General features: G+C 32.6%; 1 protein-coding gene across 4 annotated transcripts in view; it reads left to right on the top strand.

The window, feature by feature from the left end:
- The window catches only part of DMD (dystrophin), a 2,105,574-nt gene that overhangs the window by 712,687 nt on the left and 1,380,792 nt on the right, over positions 1-12,095 (top strand). For all 4 annotated transcript variants that reach the window (XM_054470954.2, XM_063660502.1, XM_054470953.2 and 1 more), the window contains exon 19: positions 1,897-1,984. In XM_054470954.2, the coding sequence (XP_054326929.1) occupies positions 1,897-1,984 (88 nt within the window). The remainder of the gene's footprint in view (positions 1-1,896; positions 1,985-12,095) is intronic.

Raw genomic sequence — 12,095 nt, 5'->3', positions numbered from 1 at the left:
TAAAAATACAAAAATTAGCTGGGCGTGGTAGTGCACGCCTGTAATCCCAGCTACTCAGGAGGCTGAAGCAGGAGAGTTGCTTGAACCCGGGAGGCAGAGGTTGCAGTGAGCTGAGATCATGCCACTGCACTCCAGCCTGGGCGACAGAGTGAGACTCTGTCTCAAAGAAAAACAAAAACAAAAAGCTTTACATTTGTAGCTATTTCTTTAAATTAGAGAGTCTTTTCAGATACATAAAAATATGTGGATTATTGTATAAGCATTTCCATAATTTAATGTGCTTAATAAATAGTCTTGTCTAGATGATTACTTTTTCTCTGAAACTATTTCTGATATTGCCATATTATGTGAAAGAGTTTCCCTCTGTCGCCCAGGCTGGAGTACAGTGGCACAATCATAGTTCATTGCAGCCTACTCAGACTACTGTGCTCAAGCGGTCCTTCTGCCTCAGATTCCTGAGTAGCTGGGACTGCAGGCTCATGCCACCAAGGCTGACTACTTTTTTAAAATTGTTTGTTTAGAGATGGAGGTCTCTCTGTTTTGCCTAGGCTGATCTCAAATCCGTGGACTCAAGCAGTCTTCCTACCCAGGCCTTCTGAGTAGCTGGGATTACAGGCCTATCTCTTAACTATTTGCTTTTAAAGGAATGTATTAGATCTGCGCTGTACAATTACAGTTAACACTGGTCACATGTAACCTTTACATTTTAAATTAATTAAAATAAATAAAATTAGATTAAATTAAACATTCATTTTTTTTCAAGTCATACTGACCACCCTTCAAGTGCTCAATACCCACAAGTGGTTATTGGCTATCATATTGGATGACACAGATACAGATCATTTCCATCCTTGCACAAATTTCTACTCAACAATGCTGCAGACTGTGCATGTATCTATTATTTGCCCTCCCATCTGTACTCCAGTATTATACCTGGAAATATTGTTTTTAATGCCTGTGCATGTAAATAAAGTCTTAAAAAATAGTCTCATGTAGAATAACCTTCTGCCTCAAATTCAAGAGAAATCTTTATTATAATACTGTTGTTGAGTCACAGGTGTGTTGTTCTTACTATATTTTAATTGCATTGTAGTTATTTGAATAGTTGTGTCTTGGGACATACACATTGTTATAGTCACATCTTCTTGATTATAGTAATGTAGTTCTACTCTATCATAGTTTAAAATTTATGTCTCCATAGGAATATTATTAGCTAAACTCAATAGTATGAAATTCTGGCTATTGTTAACTGAAATAATTTTGTATTTGTGGTTCAAAATTTAACTCTTAAGAGAAATAAAGGAATTCAGCAAGTTTTTTGAAACTCAATCTTGTCTTCCTTGGAAATAGGAGTACTTTGATTATTTTTGAAAGAAAAATTAGCCTGCAGCCTGGTATTTAAATATACATGTGTATATATTATATATTTCTGCTAAATTATTTATGGTAGTTTATTTTTTCCATTTTATATACATACTGGATTCTCAATTTGATTTTTAATACCGCCTATATACTTACTAGGAGTAATTTCAGTGGTGTATCTTTAAAAGATAAATTTCATTTTAGTTATGTGACATTTTATCTTTCATTGTTATGAATTGCCTTTTTACTTTTTGCAGTCTTGCGTTGAAATGTATCAGAAAGTATAATGTAAAAAAAAGTTGAGTAGAAATCTTATAATCAAAAGTTGTAGCAAGTCGTGAAAATGGCTCATGCTTTTATTGCCATTTTGATGTTTTTGATGGCAAAAGTGGTGAGAAAAAAAGTCTTTAGATTCATGTGCTAAGCTGACAGAGTGAAACATCTTAAGGCTTGAAAGGGCAAGTAGAAGTTATAATTATTGCGTAGATTCACAGTCCTTGTATTGAATTACTCATCTTTGCTCTCATGCTGCAGGCCATAGAGCGAGAAAAAGCCGAGAAGTTCAGAAAACTGCAAGATGCCAGCAGATCAGCTCAGGCCCTGGTGGAACAGATGGTGAATGGTAATTACACGAGTTGATTTAGATAATCTTCTTAGGGATTTGATAAACACATAGGTTCATATTTATCAGCTGAATTATATCAGACAAGCACTTCTTGAATACAAATTTAAATTAAAAGGAGTTCGTATGTTTTTTATTATTCTTTTTTTAATGCTAAGCAAATTATTAGGAGAAATTCAACTTTGAGGCCATTGGAAGAAAATGGGATGTGGTAGAATATTTTATCAATCTGTAGCGGAGAAATAAATTTTAATGCAAATCTGCTAGCATTTATCCAAATAATTTAAGAAAATAAGGTTTACAGAAATTTGAAAACATTAACAGTCATGTTATATATGTAAAACTGATCATCATCTGATGTTAAATCATTTTGCAATATGTTTTTCCAAACAGACTAAAATTATATGGAATGTTTTACCGTCATTCCTGTTTTCTAATAATATATATGACATTTTCTATGTTACTTTTTATCACTTTCTCTCATTTAAAAGAAAAGTCTCTTCGGGATAACCTTTACTTTTAAGTAACTTTTTTGGAGTGAGGTAAAAGCACAAAGCTAGCCAAGCTTTTGTTTTTCTTTTTCAAGAATAAATTAAAATTAATGTTTGCTAATACTCACTGCCTCAAAAGTTATGTGTACCAAATATGTCATTGACATGATATGTAAACAACCTTCTTTCAAATTATCATTCCTATACTACTATATTTCCAAATAAAATTTTATGAAAATTCGGGATAATGCTATTTCCGAATAAGATTATTTCTCATTTTGTAGGAGATGTTTACAAGAACATCATAAATAAATATAACAAATGTTTTTGTTGTGCATGTCAGCTTTTTCCAGAATCTGCCTGCATCTTGGGGCATAAATTCTGTGTATAAGTTATTTTTGGCCTTAATTGCAAATTTGGCATTAAAAAGTTCAATGGTCTTCCTAGAAAATCAATTCATTTTCTTCTTCTAATGAGTCCCATGACTGACTGTATTTAGTTAAAAATGAAAACAAGCAAATATAACAGCTGAGACCTGAGTGAACAAGTTTAAGAACAGATAATGAAAATATCAGTAGATTTTTATTTAGATGTATGTTGCTTGGTAATTTTAACTGATCAACTTAACAGCATATTCATGTTAAATACAGTTATGTGATCTAAAAATATTCTCCTAGTTGTTATGTAAGTCCCCCCTAGAAACTGTATTATCACTTTTTCATTTTAATAAGCTGATGCAAGAGCTATACTTTAAATGGTCTCATTTCATAATTACATATCAAGCTTACCTCACTTTAGATCACCTGATAACAACATACACGGAATTAATCAGAAATAATTTAAACATTTAGAAATTAAGGGAATGATTTTTAATTTTTGGTAAGTAAAACTACATGCAGAATTTAAATGATCGTGTGACTAGTGACAATATTAATTTTCTTGATTATTTCCCTCATAGTTCTAATTTTTGGAGGCATGTAGAAAAGTCAAGACACATAGTAGGTGCTGAATAAATATTAATTGACCACATTCTGTTTAGCAAAGCAAAATTAAGGCAGTCGTTGAGGTAATGACATTGGTAATTTTGGTGTGAAAATAATTAATAATCCTTCTGAAGGAAAATGCTAACTTTGGCAGATACCAGGGAACACTGGGGGGTAGGGGTGTGATTTGAGACATTCCTGTTTGGTTGACTGTATTAATCAAATTTTATGCTACCTATTTGTTCTACCAGTAAATATGTGGTCTAACTGATACGTCATTAGGCTCAAGTTTGGGCCATAACTAGGATGACTGCTTAAAATGACCATAGCTCTGTTTCCCCATTAAATAAAATAATTTATGAAATTACTTAAAGGCTCAAATATTCTAACTTATCTATTTGTTCCTTTTTTGTCTTTCAAGGAACAAATTGCATAATATTTATTTTCTGTGATTGTGCAAATTGTGAGATAAGCTAGACACATATTAAGTGCCTGAAGTACCTCTTCAGGTGTATTTCAGAGGGACTGCTACCCTAAATCATAATAGCTCCTTTAGTATAGAGCCCAAAACTGCAGTTGGCTGGTGTAGCTCATGAAGCTGAAAGACAAAGGAAGCTTTCTGTAAACTAGGACTGCAACAATTATTGCATTAAAGCTCTTAAATTTGTAAGTCCAGAATCTTCCTTCCCAAGCTTAGGCTATGGAGATATAATAAATCTCACAACCACGTAAGACACATACATTCTTGCCCTTTTTTTTATAGAAAGGAAAATGAGAGCTGAATTAGTGTACTTCATTTAGGACCTCATGTAAATGGCTGTTCCTTCCTCTTAACCACGTATAGTTTCCTCAAAAGTTAAGATAAAGATAAACCACTCTTGTATAATGTCATATTATTATGCCACTAATAAAAATATGTGTATATATTTATAAATTTGATGTACACGTACCACAGTGAAAACATTTAACATATATTCATAGTGTAAAAATATATAGAATAGCATAAGTATAGCTATTATACATTTTAAAAAATTCGGTGAACTGTATTTTATATGTATCTGTACTGGTACATGCATAGCAAACTGAATTTTCTACTTAAAATAATTTGCCCTAAGATTAAATTACTTCTTAAAAATTTAGAATAATTTTGTAACTCATCAGTTTGCTTTTAGAATGAAATTCCAAGATGGAAAAAATAATCTCTCATAACTTAAATTTTACTTCAGTTTTGACCTGAAATGGTACATCAGACATATTTCCAAATGATTTTTGTCTGTTTCTAAATATCTATGAAGCAATGAAGATTTAACATCACTTAAGTAATGCAGAAAACAAAATCTATTTGTCCTGAAGGCAATTTATTGAAGGAATTTAAGACATACACTGAGAAGACAGGGTAGGGTGTTAAGGTTGTTGAAAGTACGAAATTTACCATGGTTACAATGTAGAAGCGAACCTCATTTGATGGTGCAAAGTATTGTTAAAAATCAGTTGTACGTCCTAGAAACAATATGTCTAGTAACATATGTACAGTTTTTCAGTGTCACATACAAGTTTTATGATGAATTGGAAGATAATTTTCATTTTCACTGTATTTTATCAAATGTGAAGAGTCGTATGCAGAATTTTAAAACAGTTAATATTAACCATATCGTTAATTTTACAGCAATAATTTATATATTAAGAGTTTATAGACAGAAAGAGATTCTTACTAATTTATTTGGAATTTTTAACCAAAGAAAGGAGTTGGCCAAATTCCTTGCCTACTTTAAAACTATACATGGACGTTTTCCTTATGGATGTTCCAGTTCTTTTGGTCAGAGTAGAAGTGATCTTTCACGATCATAGACTAAAAAGAGAAGCTACTAAAAGGAGAGTGTTAACTAAAAAAAATCATGTTTCTGGCATTTTGGCATGAAATTTTGGTATAATTTTTAACTGATTTATCTCTCTCTCAGCTGTATTTTTTGTTTGAACTAACATTAAAATTCATTTACTGTTCTTATGTCAACATTAATTGGTTGGATAAATGTGACAGAATATTGGATGGTGCATGCAAAGTACCTCTTTTTACTAGAGACATTTTTGGATAGCTATAATTTTCATGCATCTTACCATCAATGTGTAAGATTAGAATCATAACCCTGGTCTCAGGAAACTGTTAACTTAATGAGGGCGAGTGAGAGGCTAGACCAGGTATCTAGTGATGTATTTATATATTCCTGTAGCTGTATATATTGAAAAGGGAGTTTCCAAATTCTTTATTTTCCTTTTTAAGAAAGACGTGATATAACTTTAAGGTTTCTTTTTACATTTCTTAATTTAAATACAAAATGTTATAAATAATTTAGAAATTTAGAAAAATTTAGCCATTAAATGTAGTAAGTAATCTTTCTAATGCTTTAATAATATTGCTAATAGTGGTTTTCTAAGATTTTAATTTGAAGAGTCTTTAAACTGATGCTTATCAAGACCAAGGCCTTTCAGTGTATTATTGAGATTGTGAAGTTTCAGGACAACCTAGAGCTAAAATAATATACATATGATTATACCTAAACATATGTCTGTTTTTATCTATTTAGGATTAGATGTAATCCTTTTTGTAAAATAGTGTTCTTGCATGAGTACATACAGTCTCATCAATCAGGTATAACACAAAAAAGCCTAGTTTAGATAAACTGGTTTTCCTTATTAATACTGAAATTACCAAAATATGGTCATATCAAACCATTTATTTGAAAACATATGTAGGCGTAGCTCAGGTTCTCCTTCTTTAGTTTATAAGATGCTTTCACCATAATTTCTAGAGGAGATGCTATAATTATCCAATAGGGTTAGTTAAATTGTGGTTCATTTTCAATTTCTATTTGTAGTTTTCTGTGTGTTAATTAAGAGTCTAAAGACAATCACATTAAGGACATGTTTAAATAAAAGTGGTAATTATTAGTGTATTAGACTAAAGAACATCTCAAAACTATCATTCCCTGAGTGCTAGATTATAGTGTTTAAGGTGATACCTGATAATAAGTATGCTAACTGTTGTAATTAAATGGCACAGAATGATAACACTGATGAGGGCTCTTCTTATCCGTAACATTAACCAGGTAACTATCTTTTTTTCTTGTATTTTGGTTCATAGCTCATTAGATAATTTCACATGAATTATGTTATTTGAGGTGGGCAACCAAATTTTGTCAGACGGGTGAGGGTAGGGATTATAGTCAGTCTGGCTCATCTCAAAGGTAAAACTCTCATGATCACTGGAAAAATTTTCAGTAGCAGCAGCTCTTCTAATCATATATTTTAATGGCAAGACATATTGCAAATAGTCTGTATACAAATGTGGCATGGAGACTGTACCATTTGTAGTAGCCCAGCCCCTTCATCATGAATGAGTAGCCTTCCACAGTTGCATGTATTTCCTCTTCTCTTATTCCTTCCTCAGTACTGGGCAGTTTGATTTATATTTCTTCTTTCTCCACATGACACTTAGTGTAATGCTCTACACAGAGTTCACATTCAATAAATGTTTTTAATTGACAGGCACATTTTTCTTGGTTTAAGTCTAATCTCCAAAGGGAAGAGCCTCTGTGGGTGTGTGTGAGCACGGCGTGCATGCATGGGTGAACTTGCACGCACAGACCATGTGCGTGTGTGTGTCCATTTGTGTGAAAGGAAGAGACTGTTGTTGTCACTGTTGTTGTGGGAAATGAGTGGCAAAAACAAATATGAGTAAAAATCTGACTGTGTTCTAATTGTATGATGTTTGAAAATAAAAAAGCAAAAGGGCTATATTAGTAAAATTTATATTGCCCTCACTAGGGGTATTACTTTTATATATACCATTAATTTGTAAAAGGTATTACTTTAAGTCAGTGAGGTCACAGAAGCCTCTAAAATTTAGCCTCAGAACTTGTCTTCACGGGTTTTGAAGATCTCTCTATTACATTTTAGACTATTACATTGAATGCTAAATAGACTTGTAATAACCCTCACTTAAAGTGCAGCAAAAATAGGAGACTGTTTATTAGCAGCTTTATTTTAAGTTTCTATTCCAAACATTCTTTTAATTCAAGAGCTCTGGAAACACTGGTTTTGCGTTATTCTACCCGGGCCTCACGGCTAATGATGAATATACTTGATGAGGAATACTTCACTTTAAGTGGCAGTTCTGAAGTACTTGCATGGAAGGTGGTGCACAATTAAAATTATTCTAACAGTCTGTTATGCACTGTACACAAGTAATAAAATTAATGGATACACTTCAAGTAATGATCCATTTCCTCTGGGTGCAATATATTTATTCATAGACTATTTCAGGGGTTGTTTAGAATATGAGATGTGAATGGATTATGATCCATTATCCCTGAGATTCTAATGTGCTACAACAAAATGGTTTCCATAAGTATTGTTCATAATGCCTGGTGTGTTAGTATTTGTATTCTTAAATAGCTAACACAAAGTTAGAAAACAGATGCTCAGATGATTGATATGATTTCAGATATTTACACTTACAAACTCTTACAAAACTTAAAATTTTCCGTTGAGCCAAGGAGCATAATTCTATGAAATACACATAAAACAATTATATATAATAATAAAATTATCCATATGCAAATATGTATTTGGAAAACGCTTTGAACCCTTTTTTATTCTAGAAAGGTTTTAATGGACTTTCTTAGAAAATCAACAGTAGTCCTGGCATTTAGATGGTCAATTAATTCATAAAGTTGAATTAATAGCATTTCTAATTTTAATTTAAGAGAGGTACATTAAGTAATGTGACACTGTCGGTAATTAACATGACAGTGTCATTAAGTAATGTGACAGTGCTCTCCATCCCCTGCCCAAGTTTTTTAAAGCAAATTTGATGCAAGAGAGGTTGTTTGCTTGCGTATGGCTTTTGGCTTCAGTGTACATTGGTTTCATAATTTTTATATTCATATAGATAGAGTACACTATTGATTTGGTATTGAATGATTTCATGAGTACCGTGTAGTTATTCTCTTTCTACTCCAAGCTGAGAATTCTATTAGATACTGCCAGTGGAGACATTTCGTATAGGAGTTTATAGTTTAGAAGGACAGTTTATGCCCTTGTTGAGCAGGCAGCATATTCACAATGAGTTAATACAATGTTTGCATACAAACCCTTCATAACAAGACTTCTGATTATCTGTGGCCAACATTATGTCTTTTCTAGTAACATCTAGAAATTTCCACGTTTTTTTGAAATTTTTTGGTTTCTTTATAACTTCAATGTCAAATGATTATAAATGTGACAGAATATTCCAGGATTCCCAAATAAACTCTTTTTATTTTTATTTTAGTTGGAGACAGGGTCTTGCTCTGTTGCCCAGGCTATAATACAGTGATGCAATCATAGCTCACTGCAGCCTCGAACTCCTGGGCTCAAAGGATCCCTGGTTATTGATAAAACTTCTTTAAAAAATGTATGAATACACCTTCTATATCCCATATTAGTCGTATATTATATAAAATTAGGACTAATTTTAAAATAGTATTATTAGCTTTTTATACATGTCCTGTTTCAGTCATTAAGAAGACTTCCTCTCCCCCTAATTTTCACACAAGAGATCTGGTCTCTTGTTTTCTGAATATTCTTTTTCATTTCCTCTATATGGCATTGTCTAATATGTCTTTGTTGCCTAGTATGTGTCAGCGTTTGTTATAAGTAAGTTGTATATGTTAACTCAGAACTTCGATAAGTATCCTATGAGGTCAATTCTATTTTTAATCCTCATTTCATGGATGAGAAAAGTAAGATCCAGTGAAATTAAGTAACTGAACCCATGTCACACATCTCGTAAGGGGAGTCAAATTTTAACTCCAGTCTCTTTAACGCGCCAGAATTCTCACTGGTCATTTCTCTGCCTTTCTGCCTGCCTCCTCCTTTTTGCTATTATAGAAGTCATTCTTTTACCTATCACTGCATTTTAATTGCCTGCATTCAGTTATAAAGATCAATATGCAAATAAGTAGAGCGTATTATAAATTTCAGTGTTATGAATTTGTACAAAGTTGACTTTTCTTCACCATTTAAATTTCTTTCACGGTGATATATTGCTACATTTTTGGGGGGCACAACATAGCGTTTTGTGTAATGATCAACAATGACTCATTAAAACCTGTCCCTTGATTTTAACAGATACTGCGGAGCCTATTGGTACTTCACTATAGTTTTATCATTTTACAAAATTAACATATCCATATTGAAAATCAACTCATAGTTTCATTTTTTCGTTTGCTACGATTTGTATGGTTGACCTTTCTCAGGGACACAAAGTGATTTCTGTCGGTGTTCCCTTCTCATTTAGACAAATGTTGAATAAGACTCAATCCAGCATTAGTCTGTCGGTCCCTTTAATTTAGCATTTCTTTTTTACCTATTTAATGCCTGGTTTATGTTGACTTTTCACCCTTCATGGACTTCTAACTGCTTGTTCAAGTTGAACATACGCTGAAAATATTTCTCCTAAATATCTGATCATTTAGATCCATGCCACATTTTTTTGTTATTAACATAATTCAAAAATTCTGTCTGGTATATTTTTTAATTATCTTTTTATTTTCCAGAAATGTTAACGTTTTATCATAATACTTTTTTCAAACGGAGTGCTCATACGATTGAAGTTTCATATTCTTCTCTTATACTTTATGCCAAATGTGGTCATTTTATAACAACAGTTACTTATTCGCATCGCTTACAAAATATTTTGGTACAATTTTTGATCACTCCTCAAAGTCTAACGATCAAAAACAGCATGTCACAATTGCTTCCTTAAGCATTAGGAGGATATTAGAATATGTAGCTCCTGCAGAGCACGGCCTTCTTTTATGCTTAGATATATGGAGCCATGTATATGTTCTCTTTTTACATTCTATTATTTCCATTGTATCTCATTAAAAATATATCAGGGAAGAAGGAGGGGAAAATAGTTGACAATAATATTTGCAAAGTTTGTCTCCTTCACCGCCATCCTGAGTAGCATTATGCTTTGAAATTAGTGAAGTTACAGTTGTGTTTCAAATGAATTGAGGGACATGGTTTGGCAGCATTAATGTCATTATGACAAACAGAACATTAGACTATCAGGGCAGAGGGAAGTGAAAGAGGATAAAATAGTATAGTTGTTGAATGCACATCTATATTTTTTTTAGTCTTTAAAAAGGATAAAGTGGGCGGCACGTACAAGTTAGCAAATCCACAGGCCTTATGTTTCTAGAGACGTTCTTCAGACTTTTTAAGAACTTAGCTTCCCTTTATCTAAATTATATTACCAGAAAATTAAGTAAAACGAACATTTATAAAAGAAGATTATCTTAGGCAACCTACTCTTCTACCAACCTACTCCTCGAACTTTTAGGTATTTTAACCTAGAGAAAGAACCTTATAGTGAGTTTATGTTCTTTTGAGATCCCTGTAGGTAAATGAGGGAATATAAAACATTTAAATATTCAGCATTTCCAAAGTATAAGAATGTTATCAATGCTAATGTAGCTATGTTTAAAAATGCATGATATCATATTTAATACATTTTCTCTTTTGTATTCTGTCATTTATTAAGAAAACTATATAAGCTAATAAATCTAAGAAAGTCTAAATTTTGTAAACTAACTTTAGAGAGTTTGAATTTTAACCCATAGCATAGCGTGATGTTGTCATGCTTTCATGCTATGTATGGAATAATATGTACTTGGATTGGCATTCGTCATATATGAAATGACATAGCATATTCCATGGTACATAGTAGGTACTCCAGAATGGTAATGGTGATAATGATATGCTTGTGTTTCCATTTTTCCCGTGATAAAGTTTTCTGGCTTTGGTATTACTATAGATGATTTTAAAACTTTGAGATCACCTTCTACATTTATACATTTAAAAATGTTTTGTATTAGAAAGATTATTTTTCCTAGTACTTGTTTTACTTCCTTGGATCCATGTACAATCTGAGACAGAATCTCGCTCTGTCTCCCAGGCTGGAGTGCAGTGGTGCAGTCTCGCTCACTGCAAGCTCCGCCTCCCTGGTTCACGCCATTTTCCTGCCTCAGCCTCCCGAGTAACTGGAACTACAGGCGCCCACCACCACGCCTGGCTAATTTTTTGTATTTTTAGTAGAGACGGGGTTTCACCGTGTTAGCCAGAATGGTCTTGATCTCCTGACCTCGTGATCCCCCACCTCAGCCTCCCAAAGTGTTGGAATTATAGGCGTGAGCCACCGTGCTCAGCCGACAGTCTGTTTATTTCTAGTCTTCTATAAATGAAATAAATAATAATCTTGGATTTTTTTTTCCTTTTTTCAAAACTATGAAAATACTATTTAAACTAATTTCCAAGCCCATTTTTAAAATTAAAAATGTAAGTTAGTTCGGGGAAGTATATTTGAGTAATATGCATGATATTTAAAATGTATCTGAAAACATCTAAAATGTTACTTGTTCATGATCAGCCTTCCAGCTCCCATCAGAGCTTTGAGCACTTTTGGTTTTATTTAAGTTTTTATTTAATATTTTATTTAAATATAGTCTACTTTTCTACATCTTATGTCTTATTACTTGATGGCATTGATATTCTTTGTTGTGACGCAAGTCTAATAATTCACAGTGAATAATC

This window comes from Pongo pygmaeus, chromosome X (assembly GCF_028885625.2).
Source record: "Pongo pygmaeus isolate AG05252 chromosome X, NHGRI_mPonPyg2-v2.0_pri, whole genome shotgun sequence".
In the NCBI taxonomy this organism is placed as follows: Eukaryota; Metazoa; Chordata; class Mammalia; order Primates; family Hominidae; genus Pongo; species Pongo pygmaeus.
The sequence above is the reverse complement of the archived record's forward strand: the minus strand, read 5'-3'. Positions and strand labels throughout refer to the sequence as shown.